The 25537-nt window shown below is 48.5% G+C and overlaps 1 protein-coding gene across 2 annotated transcripts in view; it reads left to right on the top strand.

Annotated features, from left to right (window-relative positions):
- Window positions 1–25537, top strand: part of LOC137415233 (E3 ubiquitin-protein ligase TRIM7-like) — a 404481-nt gene that overhangs the window by 25366 nt on the left and 353578 nt on the right. For both annotated transcript variants that reach the window (XM_078770203.1, XM_078770202.1), the window contains exons 3-7: window positions 1844–1939; window positions 3019–3252; window positions 5256–5278; window positions 5743–5870; window positions 9277–9330. In XM_078770203.1, the coding sequence (XP_078626329.1) occupies window positions 1844–1939; window positions 3019–3252; window positions 5256–5278; window positions 5743–5870; window positions 9277–9330 (535 nt within the window). The remainder of the gene's footprint in view (window positions 1–1843; window positions 1940–3018; window positions 3253–5255; window positions 5279–5742; window positions 5871–9276; window positions 9331–25537) is intronic.

The following is a 25537-nucleotide window of genomic DNA, read 5'->3' as shown; positions in this document are numbered from 1 at the left end:
GTCCTTGCTAGCCTTTCACCCTCTCCCCTTTCAATGTTCTGTCTCCTCACCCTTCAACCCCCCATAGGGTTCTGCCACGAACTCACTTCTTGTGAAACTCGCAAAATCCAGACTCACTGCTCACATCCATCAAGGAATGACTTAACACTTTACACGATGGAGGATTCCCGATCTGTGGTTGCTTTTGCAAACCAACTTTGTAACATGTTCAACCGAAGAGATGTCAGTTAGACACTGAATCTCTTGGACACTCAGTGGTTGAACATGGAAATATGGGGGTTTATGTAATGGTCCTACTGGTGTGAGACTGAGAGATTTGCCAGGTATGCAAGGTGTGATCCATTTTGTTTGTCAAACAATTCCAGATCGTGAGACAGTGATGCAGCTGCTATATCTGCCTGTCTACAGGATACAGTACTGTACTATATCATGTGGGGTCATTTGTGCAAGTGCTGGAAGCAAAGAAGCCAGGTATAATGGCTTTCTTGTATGCAGCAGTTAGTGAGCTTGACAAGTCGAACAGGATGCTACTTCGTATTGATTATCTAAAATATGTCCAAGCCGTGTTATATCGACATGTATCTTGACGATTTGTTTCAGATTCAAGCCTTCTTACCATTTGTAATGGCGAAGCAAAATCATTTTCAAAGTTGAATGACACAGAATCCAAAATGATGGTCCATGATTAGGTTCTTTGAAAAGACGAAAGACTTTCCATCTATATATCGATAATGGTTGACATGATTTTGCTCGCAATGGAAGTTCGCTTACCGAAACTGCACACACGGTTTTGATGAAACATGCCCACAACCTTCATCACCCGTGATGTACCAATGTTTGTTCATGGCATAAAAACTCAAGGTCTGAGGTGGTCTGTGGGGCCCCACCCAAAATTGGTATTTCCTCTCTTTTCTGAAACTACACATACAATGTTGATGAAACTTGGCCACAAACTTCATATCTGATGCCTAATGAAGGTGTATTGACTGAATAAAAATCTGAGCACATGAAGGGGGTTTCCAGGGGAGGGGGTTGTGAGGGTTGTGAGGGTTGACCGCCCCCCAACCCCCCAAATACGAATTCGCTCTCTTCTCTGAAACTACACACACAATTTCAATGAAATTTGATCACAACCATCATCACTCATGATGTACAATAGTTTGTTCACCGCATTAAAAAATATCATGGTCTGTGGGGGGTTTGAGTAACTGTTGCTCCTGATCCAGGTGAGCTTCAGAACCCGTGGTCCTATTTTTGCTGGGGCCATGGGGGCGATCCACAAAATGTTGGACTTATCCATTTTTAGACTCTGGTAGTAATTCTTGGGGAAAATGCCAGGGGTATGGAAAAGGCCTCTTTATATGGCATGTGCCATGTGGCAAAGTATAGAAAAGAAGTGACATTTTATAGCTTGTAGAAAATGCCAAAGTATAGAAAAGAAGGGACATTCAAAAAATCTCATGTGCATGCTGGTCTACCCTTATGTTCTGAGGAGGAACCAAGTAATGCTCGTGAAAAGTTCATATAAATGGCGCCAATTTCATTCATTCAGCTGCATGAAGAAGTAAATGTATTTTATTTGCCAGATGTAGGGCGCCCCTTTATAGTCCACCTCTGCTTCCTTTAACTATCAATTATTCACCATGATAAATAATGTTGATGAGCTCCCTTCTCATGCAGTTGTATAAATAAAGAAGAGTTGATATTTAATTTGGAATCTATAAATGTCTAGTCTCCACTTTTTTGCAAATACATTTTAAAATCATTTTGTGCAGTTTGTGCCTTATCGTTTCCACATACAGATGAACAATTCCCTTTACCTGGACTTATTTATTCTGTGCAGGGCGTTTTGACTGCAAAGTGTCCTGAACTATCCAAGGCAAAGCAGCACCTTGAATCCCAACTCCATCAGCTGAAGCGGGAGGTTGAACAAACACGGGTATGAAGTACCAAGGAATGGACGTGATTGAAGGAAAGAGAATTAGCATCTGGAAAAAATATTTGTTCTGCAATGGGTGACATCACCACAGATCAAACTGCACAATCTTACTTACATCTCAGCCATCTCAGGCCACCTCTGGTCATCTACACACACTAGCCACCAACCACCTGACCCAAAACAATTTCAATCCATGACCATTAATGTCAGATTTATTTCTAAATCCAACTGACCAGACTTTTTTTTTGAAAGTTGTTTCCTTAAAATGCTTTCAAGTTATTGTTTAAATGCTTTTTTGCATACAAAAGTCAGCTCATGGAAGAGCAATAAACAGAGTGAAAAAAGGAAATGTATTGACGGTGGGGCAGTGGGGCAAAAGGTGGAACATGAAAAGGTTAGGGAATTAATTAATGGGCAAAAAAGAAAAATAACAAGATGTGAAGAACGCATTAACCTGCAAGACGATTGGTTTAGGGAAGTGGGGAGTGGTGGTGAAAAGTGGTGAAATAGTGAAAGTGGTAAAATATTGCAGGTTTGGATGGTTCAGGATGACGGGTGAGGGTAGTGGGATGCCAACATCTCGCCGTGGAGGGTAGAGCGGGATTGAACTTTTTCATGAAGATTTTTTCACAAGCCAGAGAAAAGAGTGGAGGTGGGCAGGTATCCTGTAATATTACTGCCCACCTCTGCGCAATTCCGTGGAAACAAACTCTGTCCATATCTGAACACGTGTTGGTGTTTTTTTGTGATCAGGAAATCTGAAATTTTATTTTATTTCTTTCACTTTTAAAGATTTATACCTTTTCTGCCAAATTCTGTCCATTAAATGCGAACTAGTTAAAATCTCCCTCATCTCGGTTGGGTAAATGTTGAAATTTTCCATCAACCCATCAACTCACCCCAATAAGTGTTGTGGATAAGTGTCCTGTCCAATACATTATGTCCTTCTAAACGCACTCATGCAATATGTCCTAATCCTTCTTCAGTCGTAATTCTTCGTTCTCTTTAGTTTTAACCTTCTTTCTGATGCTTTATTCTTGACTTTTAACTCTAATCACACAATGGTTGATTTATTCCAGGATTCAGGCAAAGGGAGTGTGGACAGGATGGAGGAAAAGCGATTGGCGCTGTACCAATATGTGGATAATTCCGTGGATCTGATGAAGAGTAGCGTGATCAAAAGGCAAAATGAGAAGATTTTTCTCCTTCAGAAGCAGATGGACAAGGTGAAGGAGCAGTTGAACTCTCTCCATGAAACAAATTCCACATTGAAAGCAGCACTCCAGGATCTTGAGACTATTTCTTTTTTACAGGTAGGCATTCTTCTTCACCTTTTACAAAAGTGGTAATGTTTAATTGTCAATATTTATTGAATTAAATTTTTTTTTAGAAGAGAAAAAAATTGACTAATCATAAACCTGCAGGACATGAGACCCTATTGAACGCTCGGACTTGGGGTATTGCTCGGAGAGTGAATTAATGGTACATTGTACTTTAGGAAGGATAATAACACAACATGAATATACCATCAGATGTGGAGATGTTGTCCTTCACACAGACCCTGGAAGGTTCATTTATCACTCTTGTTTCGGGATTATTGTTCCACATTTACCACAGCAGTGATTGCTGAAAGTTGTCACGCTATTGGAGATTGCAAGAACAGTAAGTTACACGTATAACGCTTATATAGGGCTGCTGGTGTGAGGGAAGACCAAGAAAGAAGCATTAATAAGAATTTGAAAGGTAAGTGTTGAGGGAAGATTTATTGATTGGGGGTGGGGAAGATTTACATGTTCATGAAGGTGTGGGTTAAGTTTTCTTTTCGTGATTGTAAGAGTAACCACAACAAATATTCACAAACACGAAAGTTGAATTACGATGACGCCTGTTCTGCCACGTCAGTGCGAGCTAGTCTTCCTTTGGTCGTCGCCCTTCATGGATGAAGGCGTCATAATGAAAGCACCGATGATATCATCATTAACATATATTATTCCCCATGGGGAGTACTTGACAATGAGCCATATTTCAAATTTTTTCCATGGAGTGTTTTCGGAGATATAGAGGTGCAACTTTTTTCCAAGGTGGCGTCCATGCCACGTGACCTATGACGTCATAATTAACAGCAAAAAAATCAACAGGCAGAGGCGCTCCTACAGGTAAAAGTTCACGTCAATCGGACCAACAGTTGCCAAGAAAATGAATTTTTAAATGCAGACATGGCACACGTACGGCACATGGCACACATATGGCACACGTACGCACCTGAATGCTTAACCCCACTTTTCACTTCGCGAGCGCAGGTTAATTAGATATTTCTGTGTTGTACACCACTCCTTTCCTATGCCATCTCCTGGTGCTGCATGACATCATTGCCGGGCCCCCTTCGGTGCCCGGCAATGGCGCACACTTTAAGGGAGACATCGGTTTTCACTCCGGTTTCTTGCTTTTTTGCTTTGTTTTCTTGGTTGTCCGAGCGATATCTCTGAGGTCCTTTGAGCTAGGAAGCTGAAATTTGGGCACGACAGTGACCAAGTGATGGACTACAAAGGATATTTTTGATTTATTAAGCAATTCATCGATTAATTATTTAATTTGTCCGATTAATGACTTGATTACTTCTTTTTTTTTTTAAGATATACATTCGGATAAAACGGTGGTGGTTTAGGTATTCTATTAGCCAATTGATTAATTATTTAATTATTTTATGATTATTGTTTATTTATTTTCATTATTAATCATTTATATATTTGCTTTCTCATCTTTGCACCTTTTGAGCTCACAAGCTGATATTTTGACACGACAGTGACCAAGTGATGTGGCTAAAAAGGATATTTTTGATTTAATGATTAATCATGACTTATTGATTGAATGACTTTTTGAATTGATTTTTAAAACTTTACAGCTTCGGATCAAGCACTGGTGGATTACTTATGCTATTAGCCAATTGATTAAGATAATATTGTATGAATACCCTTTATTGATTTTAGTTATGCAATTAATCAATCAGTTATTGTACACCTCTCCCTCCCAATATAGTCTCTCTGAGCTGCCCGGCGGTATTGCCATGCGCCGGAGGTGCCCCGGCAATGCCGCGCTGGAGGATATATATTTATTTGGCATGGGGGCGGTGTACTTTGAATGTATCTGTACTTGTTGTGTTGTTATCTTCAAGGGGGTACATTATACAGCCTGTAAAATGAAAACTAATTTCACGCTTAAATTTGCAAATTCAACAGTGTGCATTATTTACATTTATGAAGAGGGCATTCATTAACGAAGAAGTCGTGAGGTAATTCACTGTTTTCTTCCTTTTCAGGGTTATAAGGATGTAATACAAAGGTAAGTCTGTGATGGTGTCCATCACATTGTTTGACACATCATCATGCTTTTTTCCCTATCTCTGTTCCTTCTTCAGAACCATCATCCATTTTCATTCATCTCCACATATATTTTATTTTCTACTTCTTCCAAAAATATGTAATTCCCAAAAATGTCGCAACTCGTTCTCATTTGATGATTATTGTTATATAATGTAACCTGAATCCATATTATATGAGAGAACATGAAGAAAATAAAAGTTTATCAAGTCCATTCGTTTTACCCATTCTCCTTTTCATATATTCGCTGAATTATAGATTCTCATCGAAAGATTGGCGCAAATATAAATTCCATCTATCATTCTATTTCAACCACACTTTTATCGATATCTTGCATATTTGAGGCTTTTATAATATCATTTTACAAACCTTTTTCTCCTCCAATGACCCCCTGACCTCCTGAAGTTTTTTCTTTTTCATGCCAAGGCTCGAGTCGGTGTCACATTTTCAATCTCTGAAGATGGCACAACCCTCAGTGTTGGACTTCTCCAAGGAGGAGAAGAATCTGGGCTCATTAATTGAACTCCATGAGAACTTTCTGAAGAATATAATGAGTGAGTGACAAAAATGTGCTATTTTGTAAGGAGAATAATTCTTTGGGGAACATGAGATGCGAGAGAACCAGGAAGGATAATAGAAAAGGGAAAAGTATATAAATCACAAAGATCATTGTCCTCCTCTCAGACACAAATTTCTAAAGGACATAATCTGTTGGGGGCACTTTCGCGGTGTTTGGGGCACCTTAAAGGATACCGTACAGTACCTTCAGAAAGTATTCACATCCCTTGACTTTTTCACATTTTGTTGTGTTACGGCCTGAATTTAAAATGGATAAAATGTAGATTTTTTTGGTCACTGATCTACACGTAATACCCCATAATGTGGAATTAATTTTTTTTAGAATTTCCTTTTACAAAATAATGAAAAATTAAAAGCTGAAATGTCTTGAGCCAACTAGTATTCAATACTTTTCCTATGATACTCCAAATTGAGCTGAGGTGCATCCAATTTCCTTTGATCATCCTCAAGATGGATGTTCAACTTAATTGGAATCCACTATGGCAAATTCAATCAATCAATCAAAATGGTTTGTCGAAAGCATGTCTGGCAGCGAATGGCTGAATTGCACATGCATACATATTCATAATTTTCAATCAAAGATTGTTTACAAGATAAAAATTTATAAAATACAATTAGTGCATTGACAAAAAAATGTTCAATTAAAAAACAAACATGGCACGTTTCAAACAGACCTAATGGAGCTCAATTGATTGGAAATGATATTAGAAAGAAACACACCTTTCTATACAAGGTCCCGCAGTTGACAGTGCATGTCAGAGAAGAAACTACCATAAAGTCCAAGGAACTGTCCGTATAACTGAGATAGAATTGTGAGGAGGTGTAGATCTGAGGAGGGGTATCAAGCAATTTCTAGAATGTTGAAAGTTCTGTCCGACCAAATTGAGCAACCGGGCAAGAAGCACCTTGGTCAAGGAAGGTGAACAATAACCCAATGACCACTGTGACAGAACGAGAGTTCCTTGGCTGAGATGGGAGAACCTGCTGGAAGGATAAGAGTCTGCAGCACTTCACAAATCTAGGTTTTATGGCTGGATTTGTGAAGCCAGACAAAGCCACTCCTGAGAAAAATGCACATGACAGCAAGCATGGAATTTGCAAAAAGATACGTGAAAGACTCTGCAAGTGAGGCAACATATTCTGTGGTCTGATGAGACGACAATTGAACTCTTGGGCCTGAATGCAAAGTGTTATTTCTGGCGGAAACAGAGCACAGCTCATCACCCATCTGACACCATCCCCACTGTGAAATACGGTGGTGGCAGCATCATGCTGTGGGGATGCTTTTCAGTGGCAGGGACTGGGAGACTTGTAAGGACAGAGGGAACATTGAATGGAGCCAAGTACAGGCAAATCCTTGATTAGAACCTGCTTCATAGAGGAAAAGACCAAACGAGATTTTGGAGCTGTGAGGGCTGGTATAAATATATTTTCTTTGTTTCCTTTTTCCTGTTTCCAGGGGGACGGGGCAAGATAAATTATACTTGATTTTTGCATTTATTGCTTGAAGGTGAGGCATCCGTATGTAATTGTGTGTGTGTGTGTGTGGTGTGTGTGTGTGTGTGTGTGTGTGTGTGTGTGTGTGTGTGTGTGTGTGTGTGTGTGTGTGTGTGTGTGTTGTTGTTGTGTGTATTCACAGCTTGCTTGTACATGTACAGGGTGACCCTAAAAAACCTCCCACATTTCGAACGGCTGTAGCACTGGCAGTAGTGAGGCGAGAGGGGCGGGGCTAGGGTCTGTTGGTAGCCCAACCCCAACCTTCCTCAGTCGCCAACATGGCGTGGGCGGGAGCACATCGTGCGTTCGCTGTCAAAGCGTTCTTCACAAACAACCGTTCCGTGATCGCTGTGCAGAGGGCCTTTCAAAGACGTTTCAGTATTCCACGGAACCAAAACGTTCCAGATCGGAAAACCATCTTGCAGTGGGTTGAGAATTTCAGGGCAACAGGCTCAGCTTTAAAAAGAAAATCACCTTGTCGACCTAGGAGCGCTCGTACGCCTGAGAATATTGAAGCATTGAGGCGATCTGTTGTGCAGTCTCCGAGATGTTCTGCGCGGAAGCATGCTTTAGCTGTAGGGATATCCCGGGAAACTGCAAGGAGAATCTTACCCAAAGACTTCCACTTCCACCCATACAACATGACGGTTGTGCAAGAACTCAATGCGAGAGACTGGATAAGCCGCAGGAAGTTATGCAAGAACATTCTGCAACGTGTTCCGGAAGATGCTGTTCTCTTGTGTAGTGACGAAGCTCATTCTCATTTGAGTGTCTCTGTAAACAAATAAAACTTTCGCTATTGCTCTGAAGACAACCCTCGCCTGCTACACGAAAGACCGTTGCACTCCGATCGAGTGACTGTGTGGTGCGCTGTTGCCGATGTTGGCATCGTGGGTCCTTATTTCTTTGAAGAGGGTGGTGTAACTGTTACCGTAACTTCTGACCGTTACATTGATATGCTCGAAAACTTTCTAAGGCCACAACTCGAACACCTTGAGCTTGAAGAACTCGATGTGTGGTTTCAGCAAGATGGAGCTACGGCACACACAGCTCGAAGATCATTGCAAGTGCTGAGGGAAATGTTTCCGGATCGGGTGATCTCGTTGCGTGGTGATGTTGGGTGGCCGGCCCGTTCCCCTGACCTCGCCCCTTGTGATTTTTTTCTGTAGGGCTACCTTAAATCACGAGTGTATACTCATCGACCCCAACTCTTGAAGCCCTTAAGGTTGCTATTCAGCAGGAGATAGCCGCTGTTCCACCCGACATGACCCGTCGAGCCATGACAGCCTTCAGAAATCGCCTCCAAGCGTGTATAGACAATGACGGCCACCATTTGGAGAATGTCATCTTTAAAACATGATGAATAAAAACTGTATTGAATGAAGTTTCATGTGCACAAATAAAATCTTGATTATCTTTAACCTTTTTTTTTCATTTACCTTTGAAATGTGGGAGGTTTTTTGGGGTCACCCTGCATTAACAGGAAATGAACGGAACTAAACACCTCTCAGTCTCATCCACAGATATTTCTCGTATTTCCTATTTTTCCAGGAGTCTGATTTTCATCCAGGAGCAAAACAATTGTGGTTATTCATCTATAATTTGCCACTCGATTAAATGCTGAAAATCATGTTTAAAAAGACTATTTGAGTTACACACTTCTCCCTAGCAGCGGCAGGTTAAAAGTGCCCTGATGGGCAGAAGCAAGTCCCTGAAAATGCACACACAGCGTATGCGGGAAAGGCCTCGTCAGCATTCATACATTGTTCAAATCTGTTCATGTTTGTAAATTGTTCCTTAAAGCAAAAAATATTTACTGTATAAATAAACAGCAGGGTGTCCACATTGATTGTGATGTTGCTTTATCTTTCCTTCTTTCAACAGAGCCAGTGGAACTCCAAATGTCTGAGCTGGACCAGAGCAGCTTGAGAAGTCTTTGTAAGTGAAATGAAGGGCAATGGGACATGGAGGGTGAACGGATTGAAAAGAATGATTTTTTTTTTTTTTTTTTTTTTTTTGTATACAAGATCGAGGCTCGTGAAAGAGCGAAGATTAATCACACAGAAAGACAAACCGACACATAAAACATATAACATAGGGAGCGGTAGACAAGATGGGGAGAGAGGGGGAAGGACACAAACACAACATTTGAGAGCAGGGACCGAGAGACATGGAGACATCGAGAGATCTGAGAGAGGGCGAGGGCCCGGGGGGAGGAGGCGTGGGAAGGGGGCGGTGGGAGAGGTATAAAACATATGGACACTGCCAGGACTTCTAGGAAAGAAGTTGGAATTTCAAACAAGGTGGATCTGGGGTGAATTAGCGGGGGTAGAAAAGATCAAGGTTTTGGATGGGGGAAGATAAGAGATGGTGGTGAACAGCTGTTTTAAAGACCTGGAGGGAGGAGTGGGATTGAAGGGAGTGAGGGAGTTTGTTCCAGAGGCGGGAGAAAAGAGGAATGAAAGAGTGAAGGTGAGCAGAGAGCCGAGATTTCGGCAGTTTAACCATCAGAGGGTTGCTGGCAGATCTTGTGCGACCTGTAGGAATATTTGGGGGACAGAGCACAGAGAGAGCTGGGGGTGCAAGGCCGGAGAGGAGTCGGTAGAAGACAGAAAGACCACCTACCTGCCTGCGGTGAGTGAGTGAAAGGCCCTCAGAGATAGCTTCATCGCGGGAGATTCCAATAATTCTGAAAGCTTTGGTTTCAACAGCGTGAAGCCGAGGTAGGTGTGAGGCAGGAGCACCGGCCCATAGGGGAGAACAGTATTCCATTGAGCTGCGGATGAAAGCCTTCTATGTGGTGAGGAGCTCAACGAGGAAATTCATTGTCCTTCTTTGGTTTTTCTCTTTTTCCATGATCTTTCAATATTCCCACTTTCTTGACTTTAATTCGTTCCCTTTCCTTTGATTTTGTTTCCCTTTTTTATTCATTCTGATGCACTTGTTTCTTTTCTCTCTTACTTGGTTTATATGTTCAACATAGTTAAAGCTATCTTGTTTTTTGAAAGTTCACTTTTGAAAAATTTTCCACAAAATCATCAACGACAAAATATGAAGAAATTTCAAACAGATAATGCATCACCAAAACTAATTTCAAACAAAGAATGCATTTTCATCTGATCATGTGCTTGTGAAGATCAACATCTGTTTGGCCATTCACAGTAAACAGGCAATCCTTACATCACTGCCTCATTTACACTTAATCAATTATTGCTTCAAGCTTCGACAAACACTCCACTGGTTACAACATTACTTGATTACTCTTGTAGTCGAGCCACATACGGAGACTCTACAAAGTAGCAGCCTGAATACAGTACATGATCATCAACAGTACATGATCTCAGTACCTGATCAGTTCTCAGTACATGATCATCAACTTTTTACAAACTGCAAGGACATCTCTAATAACAACATTATATAATTATCTACATTTGTGATTGGTCACTCGAAGTTGACAAAAAAAGAAAGTAGGAAAGACAACTGAAGTTGCAAGAAGTCCCTGAAATTACATCGGAGCTTACTACAGTGCATTCAGAAAGTATTCAGACCCTTTCACTTTTTTCACATTTTGTTATGTTGCAGCCTTATGCTGAAATTGTTTAAATTCATTTTTTCCCTCATCAATCTACACTCAATACCCCATAAAGACAAAGAGAAAACAGGATTTTAGAAAGTTTTGCAAATTTATTAAAAAGAAAAACCTGAAATATCACATTGACATAAGTATTCAGACCCCTTGCTATGACACTTGAAATTTAGCTCAGGTGCCATTTCTCTTGATCATCTTTGAGATGTTTCTACACCTTGATTGGAGTCCACCTGTGGTAAATTCAATTGATTGGACATGATTTGGCAAGGCACACACCTATCTATATAAGGTCTCACAGCTGACAATGCATATCAGAGCAAAAACCAAGCCATGAGGTCGGAGGAACTGTCTGCACAGCTCAGAGACAGGATTGTGTCGAGGCACAGATCTGGGGAAGCCTACAAATAAATTTCTGCTGCACTGAAGGTTCCCAAGAGCACAGTGGCCTCCATAATTCTTAAATGAAAGAAGTTGCTTATCATTGCTTATTTAATCTACAAAGCTCTTTCTTATTAGCTCTTTCACGAGCCTCGATCTTGTATACAAAAAAAAAAAAAAAAAAAAAAAAAAAATATCCATCATTGCTTCAGATATGAAATCTTTCCTCTTCTCCAATGGCTTGATCTCTGATCATCAATTTGGTTTCAGACCTGGACACTCTACTCTGGACATGCAGCTTCTGCTTTCACAACAATGGATGGAGGTCCTCAATGCCAAACAGGAAATTAGAGCAGTCTCCCTCGACATATCACGTGCCTTCGATACAGTCTGGCACCCCGCTCTGCTCACCAAACTCTCCTCTTTTGGTATCCATGGAAATCTCCACGCATGGCTGGCAGACGTCCTCTCAAGTCGTAGTCAACGTGTGGCCCTGAATGGGTTTCTCTCATCTCCGCTTCCTGTTCAGGCTGGAGTTACCCAAGGCAGTGTTCTGGGCCCTGTGCTTTTTCTGGTCTTCATCAATGATCTCTCTGACTCTCTTGAAAATCCTCTCTATCTCTTTGCTGATGACTCTACTCTCTGTCGCTCCATTCTTCATCCCTCAGATCGGCAGTCTGCAGCCTCCTCACTCTCTGCAGACCTGGACAAAATCACAGACTGGACAAACAAGTGGAACATGTCTTTCAATCCTGACAAATCTCACACTCTTACGATGTCACTCTGAAAAGACCGACTGGACAACCCTCCCATCCACTTTCTGAATAATCCTCTCCAAGAAGTTCTGTCACTCAAGCTTTTGGGTCTCACTATCTGCCATGATCTTTCCTGGAAAAACCACATTTCAAATCTGGCCTCCAAAGCCAGTCGCCGACTGGGCATCCTCCGTCGTGCGAAGTCCTTCCTTTGCACACCTGAGCTCCTCACCACATACAAAGGCTTTCATCCGCAGCTCAATGGAATACTGCTCCCCCCTCTGGGCTGGTGCTCCTGCCTCACACCTAGCTCGTCTTCACGCTGTTGAAACCAAAGCATTCAGAATCATTGGAATCTCCCGCGATGAAGCTAACTCCAAGGGCCTCTCACTCACTCACCGCAGGCAGGTTGGTGGTCTTTCCGTCTTCTACCGATTCCTCGCTGGCCTTGCTCCCCCAGCTCTCTCTGGGCTCTGTCCCGCAAATATTCCTACAGGTCGCACAAGATCTGCCTGCAACCCTCTTATGGTTAAACTGCCAAAATCAAGACTCTCTGCTCACCTTCACTCCTTCATTCCTCTTTTCTCCCACCTCTGGAACAAACTCCCTCACTCTCTTCAATCCCACTCCACCCTCCAGGTCTTTAAAACAGCTGTTCACCACCATCTCTTATCTTCCCCCATCCAAAACCTTGATCTTTTCTACCCCCACTAATTTCTCCCCAATTCCACTTTTTTGAAATACCAACTTCTGTCCTGGAAGACCTTGGTGTCCTTGTGTTTTATACTTCTCCCTCCCCCCCCCCCTTCCCACGCCTCCTCCCCCCAAGCCCTCTCCCTTCCACACATCTCCCTGCTCTCAAATGTTGTGTTTGTGTGCTTCCCCTTCTCTCCCCATCTTGTCTTCTGCTCCCTCTTTTTATATATTTTGTTTGTCTGTATGATTTGTTTGTGAAGTAAATGTTAGCTCTTTCACGAGCCTCGATTCCGTATACCAAAAAAAAAAATAATAATAATAATAATTGGAACAACCAGGACTCTTCCTAGAGCTGGCCGCCTGGCCAAACTGAGCAATTGAGGGAGAATGGCCTTGGTCAGAGAGGTGACCAAGAACCCGATGATCACTTTGGCTGAGCTCCAGAGATCCTGTGTGGAGATGGGAGAAACTTCCAGAAGGACAACCATCACTGCTTTATGGCAGAGTGGCCAGACGGAAGCCTCTCCTCAGTGAAAGACACATGAAAGCCCGCTTGGAGTTTGCATAAAAGCACCTAAAGGACTCTCAGACTGTGAAAAACAAGATTCTGTGGGCTTTTTTAATTCGCTTGTTTCTGTTATTTTTTACAATGTGGAATAACACAATGGTTTGGTGCCCAATCTTGGAGCAAAAGTGTCAAGATACACTATCGGTCAAACGTTTTAGAACACCTCAATTTTTCCAGTTTTTATTGAAATTTACGCAGTTTAATATCCAGTGAATAACCTGAAATGGTACAAAGGTAAACCGTAAACTGCTCGAGGGTTTAAAAAGTTTATGTAAGCAAAAACGGGAAAATAATGTAAATTGCACAGTTATATTGTAAAAAAAAGGCCTTCTTCAAAATAATGGGTTAACAACTTACAGCTGCTCTGCAGCAATGTAAGTAAATTAAGCCTTGAAAGTTTATGCAAACAATTCCTACAGGTGTCCCAACCTCTGCTGATTACTTGATTACAAACCCCCTGTCTGTATAAAAGCAGTGTTGAAACAGACTGTTATTACACCCTCCGAAGCATTATTTGGACAATATTGCACTGCAGGGAGTAGTATATTGGAAACTGGAAGAAACTCTGCCAGGAAGAGGTCTGGCAGACCCAAAGCCACAACAGAATCAGAAGACAAGTTTCTGAGAGTCAACAGCTTGTGTGATAGGTGGCTCACAGGACAACAGCTTCAAGCACAGCTTAACACTGGTCGAAGAAAGCAAGTCTCAGTTTCAACTGTGAAGAGAAGACTTCAAGCTGCAGGTTTGACAGGTCAAGTGGCAGTAAGAAAGCCATTGCTAAGATGGCAAAATAAGAAAAAGAGGCTTGCCTGGGCCATGAGGCACTGCCAGTGGACTACTGAAGACTGGAAGAAGGTCTTATGGACAGATAAATCAAAACTTTAAATCTTTGGTTCATCACACAGGGTTTTTGTACGCCGTCGAGTGGGCGAAAGGATGGTTCCTCAGTGTGTCACACCAACTGTCAAACATGGAGGAGGAAGCATGATGGTCTGGGCTTCTTTTGCTCGATCCAGAGTCAGCGACTTGCACAGAGTGACTGGCACCCTGAACCAAAAGGGCCACCACAGCATTTTGCAGCGCCATGCAATACCCTCTGGTATACGCCGAGTTTGGTCAGGGGTTCATCCCACAGCAAGATAATGACCCGAAACACACCTCCAGGCTATGTCAAAACTACTTTCGAGGAAAAGAACAAGAGGGTAGGCCTCAAATCATGGAATGTCCAGCACAGTCTTCAGACAAACCCCATCAAGCTGGTTTGGGATGAATTGGACAGAAGGGTGAAAGCAAAGCAACCTACAAGTGCAACACATTTGTGGGAACTTCTGCAACAGTGTTGGGAAAAACTTCCCAAACAATATTTGATTTCCATTGGAGAAAGGTTGCCACGAGTGTGTTCGGCGGTTATATCTGCAAAAGGTGGCTACTTTGCTGAGTCAAAAATTTAAATTAAATTTTGTGAAACAAAATGATTCTATGATTTCCTTTTTTGTCTCCAATTGTTTATTTGTTCTATGCTTAATTTGAGAGTACATTGAGACATAAAACTGCGTAAATTTCAATAAAAACTGGAAAAATTGAGGTGTTCTAAAACTTTAGACTGGCAGTGTATCTTAATCAGCAATGTCAAACACTGTACATGTGTTCCTATATTGTTTTACGTAAGCCTGACTGTATCTTGCAGCTCTGTCTTATTGCTCGTTTCTCAAAGAGTAATGTCTTAATCCAGCCTCAGGCCACACAATGAACTGCACTTAGAAATGCCCAAAATAACTGTTGTGGTTTCCCTCGAACCAATAGGGTGAGAACAGAGGGGAGGGCCGGAGCCTTTCGAGAGGAATTTATGAATGGCTGGACGTGAAAGACACTCTCGTGGTTTTTACTGTTTTGTTTACTTGAAGTGTCAACAAAACTTATTATACACTCGAACTGCAAGTATCCTCAACAAACTACTATGAGAGTACGAAAACATACTCCAACTTTCGTTTTGTATCAGTGGGTGGGGCCAACAATTTTTTATCCGCGTCATCCCGACGTTATTACGTAGAGTCGAAAGTGCCAGCACACACTCTGATAATAGTTTTGTAAAATTAACCTCATTGAAGAACTTTATCAAGACAAGATATAAGTATTTATCTGTATTATCCAAATCCTGGTTCTGCGAAATCAGAAGACCTCAGTAATACTTGAGTGGATTGTCACCAGACAAAAATAGTCACTTAAATCATCAGAAAGACGTTAGTCAAACACACTGTACACGTGACACGCTTTTTTATCTGAGCACGTGCACAGCAAGATTCAGGTTTGATCGAGTCGGGAAACTCGGATCTTTATATTTAAATATCAATTAGTTGACCATTGACCAGTCCAGTCAATGCAGTATGCCAAAACAAAGATGAAAGGAACACGAAATGTCAATTCAAATATTTATTCAATTCAGAGTTCGAGTTGATCCCTTGTTCAGCCTGTTCAATGAGACAGCATCAGTGATGCGCCGACGTAGCGAATCTGCCGCCGAGAAACCGTGACTCGAGATGGTTATTGATCACGTGTGCCGTGTGCGGTGCCGGTGTGCAGCTATTATATTATTTTCATCAATGTAACACTGAAAAACAAGGCATTTCTGAGGCATTATATTTGTGCTGATATCATTTGATTCCACATTATCACGCACAACGCCGACACTGAGGCAAATGTGTCTAGTGGCCCCGCCTCCATCAAGCTGAACGACCGTCAGAGCCAGGCCTACCCCGGTCCTATTATTTTGTAAATAAATGTCGTTTTACGTAGTTTTCGTGGAATCCTTTCAAACTATTAGAATTATAATACCAAAGGATGTCACAGGAAGTAAAACTCAGTCGGATGGTCGACGAACGAATCATTGCCATTGACATCGGCACCTCGGAAATATGTCGTCTGAAGAAGATTAGGCCTATTATGAACAACAAGATGAGTGGTTCGTGTGCAGCCACCCGGCTGCTGGTTGCATCATTTTTCGGTGGGTGCGGCTGCCGCTGATGCAATGCGTCTCTCCAACCAGTTATCTGGTACTCATTTTTGCCAACCTCAGAAGGATGACAGGCTGAATCAACTCCACCAGGCGTTAATTCAACGGGATTCAATCGCAGTGTAGCGGTGACCGGAAGCATGACACAATCACCTTGCACCGGCCGATGACGTAACCGACGGGCGGTTATGTGCCCGGACTCGCCCGGACGTGTCCTGACTTGCCTTGCCCAAGCGGACTCTCGATTTGCATACCACGCCCCGTTGAGAGGCGTAGCTGACTTATTTGCATACCACGCCCCGCCTGAGAGGCGTGGCTTTTGTGTCGTGAACTTTTGATATAAATTGCCGCCGTGTTAACGGGCTATTCAGTGCTTTTGAGTTCTTTCGAGTTGAGCTAAAATAAATAGCTCAGTGAAACTTCGTTCCTGGTGTCGTCCATTTTGTCCGGCTTTATTGTGCGAGCATAGCTCCACAATTGGTGACCCCTTTTCAAGAACATGGCGATGGAGTCATCTGTAGCTTTGAAGCTCCCTGGCTTTTGGGAATCGCACGCGGCCGTCTGGTTCGCCCAAGCGGCTTCTCAATTCGCCCTGCGGAACATTACGGAGGACACGACGTGCTACCACCATGTGGTCTCCGCGCTCAACGCCTCCACTGCTGCCCGGGTCCTGAGCTTCCTACAGAACCCACCGAACGCCGACAAATATGGCACGCTCAAAGGCCTACTCCTCGGTGCGTTTGGACTCACGGAGACCGAACGCACGCGACAACTGCTCGACCTCCCGGTGCTGGGTGAGGCCCGTCCATCCAAACGCATGGACCACATGCTTGCTCTACTCGGTGACCACAGCCCGGATTTCCTCTTCCGCGAGCTGATCCTCCGGCAGCTACCCGGGCAGGTACGATTAGCTTTGGCTAATTCGCCCAACACGGACCCTCGCGCCCTGGCCAAGGAGGCTGATAATTTTTTCTCGGCTAGGCGACATGTCGGAGCAGCCGCCTGGAACCCTGGGCCGACCGAGGCAACGCCCGGGCCACGACCGGTGCCACCACCGGCCGAGTTAGTGCCACTGGCGGCAGCGGTCACCGCGACGACCCGTCGACCGAACCCGACGCGACCGCTCCGCGACCGCTCCTCCACCAGAGCGGACCATGTGCTACTACCATGCCAGGTTCGGGCAGAAGGCCAGAACGTGCCGCTCACCGTGCACTTTCGGCAGGTCGGGAAACGACCAGGCCGGCGCTTGCTGCCTGCCATGAGCGTCAGCCATTCAGGCAGCCTTCTGTTTATTACGGACACAGCGTCCGGGCGGCGTTTTTTGTGCGACACCAGCGCTCAACTGAGCGTGATACCCGCCTCGGTGCAGGACAAACAGGCCGCGCTTTGCGGCCCCACCTTGGTCGCCGCAAACGGCTGCTCCATCCACACCTTCGGTTCGCGCAGCGTCGCATTCTGCTTCGGGGGCCAGCGCTTCAGGTGGGACTTCATCACGGCGAACATGCCCATGGCCTTGCTGGGTGCAGATTTTCTGTGCGCGCATGGGCTTTTGGTGGACATCAAATGGCGTCGGCTCATAAATGCAGAGACCTTCAGCTCGCTCGCTTGCTCATTGAGCGGCTCCGCACCAACCAAGCTAGCCTGCACGGTCCCGGCCACGGACAATTTCACCCGCCTGTTCGCCGAGTTTCCCGCTCTCACGCAGCCGACGTTTTCGGCCATCGCCGTCAAACACGGCGTCGAACACCACATCCCGACCACAGGTCCACCGGTCTACGCCAGGGCTCGTCGCCTCGACCCGACCAAACTCGCCGTGGCGAATGCGGATTTCGACGCACTGGAGCGATTGGGCATTGTGCAGCGCTCGAATAGCGCGTGGGCCTCGCCCCTGCACATCGTGCCCAAACCGGGTGGTGGATGGCGACCATGCGGCGATTACCACCGCCTCAACGACGCCACCACCCCTGACCGGTACCCGATACCACACATACAGGATCTTTCCACCCGTTTGGCGGGGCGGGTGATCTTTTCCAAGGTCGACCTCATTCGGGGCTACCACCAGGCACCCGTTCGGCTGGCCGACGTGCGGAAGACGGCGGTAATTACACCTTTTGGCCTCTTCGAGTTCCTTCGCATGCCGTTCGGCCTTAAGAACGCGGCCCAGGCCTTCCAGCGGCTGATGCACAGCGAGCTGTGCGACCTCACCTTCCTTTTTGTCTACTTGGACGACATTCTCGTCGCCAGCACTTCCCGGGCGGAGCACCTCATCCACCTGCGCACGCTTTTTGAGCGCCTCAGCCAGCATGGCCTCATCATCAACCCGGCGAAATGCCAGTTTGGCGTAATGGCCGTCGACTTCCTGGGGCACCGCATCACGAAGCGCGGGGCTGTCCCGCTGCCTACCAAGGTAGAGGCAGTCACAAGTTTCCTGCGGCCCCGCTCCATCAAAGCCCTACAGGAATTTTTGGGGATGGTAAATTTCTACCACCGGTTCGTGCCTCGCGCCGCCCAACTCATGCGCCCCCTGTACGAAGCCCTCCGGGGCAAGCCGGGCAAGCACGACGTCGCCTGGACCAAAGAGATGGACGAGGCGTTCACGGGCGCTAAGCTGGCCCTCGCCGACGCGACCATGCTGGCGCACCCAGCGCTCGACACACCCATCACCCTCACCACGGACGCTTCCGACTACGCGGTGGGCGCCGTGCATGAACAGTGAGTGAACGGGGCTTGGCAACCGCTGGCCTTCTTCAGCCGGCAGCTACGGCCTACCGAGCGCAAGTATAGCGCTTTCGACCGCGAGCTCCTCGGCCTTTACCTGGCCGTTCGCCACTTCCGCCATCTTTTAGAGGGCCGCCCGTTCACGGCATTTGTGGACCACAAACCCCTGGTCTTCACCATGGCCAAGGTTGCAGAGCAGTTGTCGGCCTGCCAGCAGCGCCACCTCTCCGCCGTGTCCGAATTTACGACGGACATCCGGCACGTCGCAGGCAAGGACAACGCTGTGGCCGATTGCCTCCCCCGGTCCGGCACGAACGCTGTCCACCTCGGTGTGGACTTCGCCCGCATGGCGGCTGACCAGACCGCCGACCCCACGGTGCAAGCCCTCCGGACAGCGGACACAGGCCTGCGGTTGGCTGACGTCCCCTTCGAGGACACAGGCACAGTTCTACTGTGCGACATTTCGCTGGGCCAACCTCGCCCCATCGTGCGCACCGGATGGCAGCGGCACATTTTTGACGCCCTCCACGGCCTTTCCCACCCGGGCCGGAAAGCGTCGCAGAAGCTCGTGGCAGCAAAGTTCATCTGGCACGGGCTCCGTAAGGACGTCTGCGACTGGGCCAACGCCTGTGTCGCCTGCCAGCGTGCGAAGGTCCACCGGCACACCCAGGCCCCGTTGGCAGCATTCGACGTGCCCGCGCAGTGCTTCGACCACGTCAATGTGGACCTGGTGGGACCCTTTCCCTCCTCGCGGGGCTTCACCCACCTCACGATGGTGGACAGGACCACCAGGTGGCTGGAGGCCATCCCACTGGCATCAACAACATCCGCCAACGTGGCGCAGGCCTTCATTGGCACCTGGATTGTCCGTTTCGGCGCCCCCTCGGACAAAATCCTCCAACAGAGGCCCGCAATTCACCTCCGAGCGTTGGGGCGCGGTCGCCCAGGCCTTAGGGGTCAAGCTACACCGCACCACGGCCTACCACCCCCAAGCCAACGGCTTGTGCGAGCGGTTCCACCGCTCGATGAAGGCTGCTATTAGGGCCAGCCTCCAGGATGACGGTTGGGCCGACAGGCTCCAGTGGGTCCTATTGGGCCTCCGAACGGCCCCTAAAGAGGACCTCCAGGCTTCCACCACCGAGCTGGTCTACGGCCAGCCACTGCGCGTGCCGGGCGAGTTCATCCCTGATGCCACCGGCCCCTGGTCCGCGGCTCGCCAACGCTCGGTCCTCCAGGAGGCCGCCAGGAGATTTGCCCCCGTGCCCACGTCCCACCACGGCTGCCCCCAACCCCACGTCCCCCCAGCACTTCGCACTGCGGAGTACGTTTTTATCTGGAACGACGCACACCGGGGACCGTTCCGGCCGCCGTACGATGGACCTTTCCGGTTCCTGAAGAGGGACGACAAGTCGTTCATCATTGACATCGGTGGCAAACCGGACCGCATCTCCATGGCCCGCCTCAAGCCAGCCCATTTGGACCTTGACCAACCTCCAAGGTTGGCCCTTCCTCCACGACAGGGCCGTCCCCCGTCAACCAAGCCCCCCGCCCGACCATCCACCGCCACGCCACCTACCACCCCCACACGAATCGCCAGGGGTCGTTTCGGCCGGGTCATCAAGACCCCCCTCAAACTGACTCTCCCGGTGCAAGTTAATTCTGGGGGGGGGGGGGGGCGCATGTAGCGCTTACCGGAAGCATGACACAATCAGCTTGCACCGGCCGATGACGTAACTGGTGGGCGGTTACGTGCCCGGACTCACCCAGACATTTCCGGACTTGCCTTGCCCAAGCGGACTCTCGATTTGCATACCACGCCCCGTTGAGAGGCGTGGCTGACTTATTTGCATACCACGCCCTGCCTGAGAGGCGTGGCTTTTGTGTGGTGAATTTTTGATATAAATTGCCGCCCGTGTTAACGGGCTATACAGTCCTTTTGAGTTATTTTGAGTTGAGCTAAAATAAATAGCTCAGTGAAACTTCGTTCCTGGTGTCATCCATTTTGTCCGGCTTTATTGTGCAAGCATAGCTCCACAGCAGGACCTTTGGATCCCAAGCCCGCCGCCCAAACCGTGAGGCCAACATCAGGTGATAACGACAAGATGAATTCCAGGAATTCAAGATGAATTTGACCGATCTGTTTTTTTTTGCTTTGGCCATGGTCTGCAGAACTGAAAAGTGATCCCTACCTCGACAATCAGCTGAACAGACCAGGTAGGCGCTCATATGTACCCGAAGCGACTTTTTTAAGAAGATACTCCAACTTTAGTTTTGCACGTCGCAGATGGGACCGACATTTTTTTCCACGCCATCCCGACATAGAAAGTACCAGCGTACTCTCTGATATATACACGAGTAAAAAGCTCGTCAAAAATGATGGGTAGGAACAATTTATTCAATGGTGCAGCCTCGTGAGCGTGCCAAAGTCTGAAGCCTCGGCCTAGTGTCAGGTGTACTCATATGTTTTTTTATTTATTAGACATCTTACGGATGTAAATGAAAACTCGTTTTACTCTGCACACATTGCACGTCAGGTGCAGCAAATTTCACCTCCCTGCCCCTTTTTTTTTTTTTTTTTACGCTGCTGTACACCGCCCTTGAGGCTTGTTTTGCATGCCACCACCTACACCTCCAATAGAAGAGACGATTACTATTTCATGGAAAATGTTTTTCATGATTGTTTTGTCCTCAAAAATAGACCATAGTGAATACATTCGTTTTAAAAGATTGGCCTTTAAAACCTACCCTTGTGAAGGGGGACAGACATCTGGAAAAACACACAAACTGACAATGTGGTTTATATGGTAGATAGAGATGTCTGTACTATTTTGAGATATGGGAATAATAAAATCACAAAAATCCCATTAGATTGTAATGGGGTGAAATTGATGTCATGGAAACCGTTAACATTTAAAAACAGCTAAATTGATTGTCATCTCCACCTCCAAAGGTGAACGGAGGTTAAGCTTTCACCCGTTGGGCTGTCTGTCTGATCGTTTGTCTGTCTGTAAGCAGGATATCTCCAAGGCCGTCTTAACGCATGGGCACACTGGGCAGTTGCCCAGCGGCCCCACGATTCTAGGGGCACCATGCTGCTGTAGCGGCTGCCGCTGGGTTTTCACAATCGCCTTGCACCTATCAAGGACGCGGAGCGATCACCATGCCGGGCTCGTCCAGGACGCCCGGGCAGGCCCGCGCTCAACTTGCCAGGCCTCGGTCGGGACGCCCGGGCATGCCCGGGCATGCCTGGGCAGGCTCGCCCTCAACTTGCCAGGCCGCAGCCAGGACGCTAGGCCACGCCCCCTGGCGCCGGGCCTGGGCAAACGCTCCGGGATAATTGGTATATATATTGCTGCCCGATAAACGGGTTTTCAGTGTGCCTGAGTGTTTGATTTCATTAAAGCAACTCGGATGAATTCTAGCTTTTTGTCGCGTCCATTCTTCCGATCGACGTGGGAGCCCCAGCTCCTTCATTGGTGACCTATCGACATTGACACGGCAGTCGCCCTTAAACTGCCCACCTTCTGGGAGGCTCACGCGGCGGTTTGGTTCGCGCAGGCGGAGTCCCTGTTCGCCCTGCGAGGCTTCACGGCCGACGACACCCGCTTCCACCATGTGGTAGCTGTGCTCGGGTCGGCTACCGCGGCCCGCGCCCTGAGCCTCCTCGAAAGCCCGCCAGCCGCTGACAAATACGGCGCGATTAAGAAGCTGCTCCTCGATGCTTTCGCCCTCCCATCGGCGGAACGCGCACGGCGCCTGCTCGAACTGCCTGAGCTCGGCGACACGCGCCCTTCCGAGCGAATGGACTACATGCTTTCACTGCTCGGCGAGCACTCTCCGGCATTCCTGTTCCGGGAGCTGTTCCTCCGTCAGCTGCCTAACCCGGTACGCCTCGCCCTGGCAAGCACGACGATCACAGATCCCCGGGCCCTTGCCAGAGAAGCCGACAAGATCTCCGCCGCAGGACAGCGCATCGCAGCGGCGACATGGGACCCACCGCCGTCCGACGCAACACCCATGGCGCCCGAGCACCCGGCACGGTCGACGGCCGAACTGCCGACGCAATTGGCGGCCGCTCTACCGAGCCGACCACCTCCAGCACGACGACCGAGGCCTCCACCTGACCAAGCGTGGTGTTACTATCATGCCAGGTTCGGACAGAAGGCCCGGACATGCCGACCCCCGTGCACCTTCGGCAGGCCGGGAAACGGCCGGGCCGGCGTTCATTACCAGCCATGAGCGCCGGCCACACGGGCAACTTACTGTTCATCACGGATAAAGCATCCGGACGGCGCTTCCTGTGCGACACCGGCGCCCAACTGAGCGTCATACCCGCCTCCGACCAGGACAGGCAATCCGCGGTTTGCGGCCCCTCCTTGGTTGCGGCCAACGGATCGACTATCCGCACCTTCGGCCCGCGCAACGTCACCCTCTGCTTCGGCGGCCAACGCTTTGCTTGGACGTTTGTAACCGCCAACGTGCCCATGGCTCTGCTAGGCGCCGACTTCCTCTGCGCACACGGACTGCTGGTGGACGTCCAACGGCGTCGTTTAATCAACGCTGAAACCTTCAGCTCCCTGGTATGCACATTGAGCAGCTCCGCGCCGACCGAGCTGGCATGCACCGTCCCGGCGGCGAACGAGTTTGCTCGCCTGCTCACGGAGTTCCCGGCCCTCACGCGGCCGACGTTTTCGGCCGTCGCAGTACGGCATGGGATCGAGCACCACATACCAACCACGGGCCCGCCGGTCTACGCCAGGGCCCGCCGCCTCGACCCAGCCAAGCTCGCCGTAGTGAAGGCCGAATTCGACGCGTTGGAGCACCTCGGCATCGTGCGGCGCTCCGATAGCGCGTGGGCCTCGCCACTGCACATCGTGCCAAAGCCGGGGGGTGGATGGCGCCCGTGTGGCGACTACCGCCGTCTCAATGATGCTACCACCCCCGACAGGTACCCGATCCCGCATATCCAAGACTTCTCCGCCCGTCTGGCGGGACGGGTCATTTTTTCGAAAATTGATCTCATACGGGGATATCACCAGGTACCTGTCAGGGCGGCCGACGTCCCTAAAACGGCAGTCATCACGCCGTTCGGCTTATTCGAATTCTTGCGGATGCCGTTTGGTCTCAAGAACGCGGCTCAGGCGTTCCAGCGCTTGATGGACGGCATGCTGCGTGACCTGCCGTTCCTTTTCGTTTACCTGGACGACATCCTCGTCGCCAGCACGTCCCGGGCCGAGCACCTCCTCCACCTCCGAACACTGTTCGGGCGCCTCAGCGAGCACGGCCTCATCGTCAACCCGGCCAAATGCCACTTCGGCACGACGGCCGTTGATTTTTTGGGCCACCACATCACCAAGAACGGGGCCGTGCCGCTGCCAACCAAGGTCGAGGCCATCACCACGTTCCCGCGTCCCCGCACCATAAAGGCCCTGCAGGAATTCCTGGGAATGGTGAATTTTTATCACCGCTTCGTGCCCCGCGCTGCTCAACTCATGCGGCCCCTCTACGAAGCCCTCCGGGGCAAGCCGGCCAAGCACGACATCGCCTGGTCCGCAGCAATGGATGCGGCCTTCCAACGCTCAAAGCGGGCCCTCGCCGACGCAACACTGCTCGCTCACCCGGTGCTCAACGCTCCCATCGCCCTCACCACGGATGCCTCCGACTACGCGGTGGGCGCCGTACATGAGCAATGGGTGAACGGGGTTTGGCAGCCACTCGCTTTTTTCAGCCGGCAGCTCCGGCCGAACGAGCTCAAATACAGCACGTTTGACCGGGAGCTCCTCGGTCTACACCTGGCCGTCCGCCATTTCCGCCACCTCCTGGAGGGCCGACCTTTCACGGCGTTCGTCGACCACAAGCCGTTGGTTTACGCCATGGCCAAGGTCACGGAGCCATGGTCGGCCCGCCAACAGCGCCACCTCTCCGCCGTGTCGGAGTTTACCACGGACATCCGGCACGTCGCCGGCAAAAACAACGCCGTGGCCGACTGTCTTTCCCGGGCCAGCGCGAACGCGGTCCACCTGGGCGTGGCTTTTGCGCTTATGGCGGCGGACCAAACCACCGACACCACGGTGCAAGCCCTCCGGGCGGCGGACACGGGCCTCCGCCTGGCCGACATCCCCTGCGCGGACACTGTCCTGCTCTGCGACATCCCCCAAGGCCAGCCTCGCCCCATCGTGCCCGTCACCTGGCAACGCCGCATCTTCGCCTCCCTCCACGGCCTTTCCCACCCGGGCCGGAAAGCTTCCCAGAAGCTGGTGTCGGCGCGTTTCATCTGGCACGGCCTTCGTCGGGACGTCCGCGATTGGACCAGCACCTGCACGGCCTGCCAACGGGCCAAGGTCCACCGACACACCCAGGCCCCGCTGGCACCTTTCACCGTGCCCGAACGACGTTTCGACCACGTCAACGTGGATCTGGTGGGCCCCCTC

The sequence above is a fragment of the Myxine glutinosa genome, chromosome 1 (genome assembly GCF_964187855.1).
Source record: "Myxine glutinosa chromosome 1, kmMyxGlut1.1, whole genome shotgun sequence".
NCBI lineage: Eukaryota > Metazoa > Chordata > Myxini > Myxiniformes > Myxinidae > Myxine > Myxine glutinosa.
This window is presented reverse-complemented; position numbering and strand designations above follow the sequence as displayed.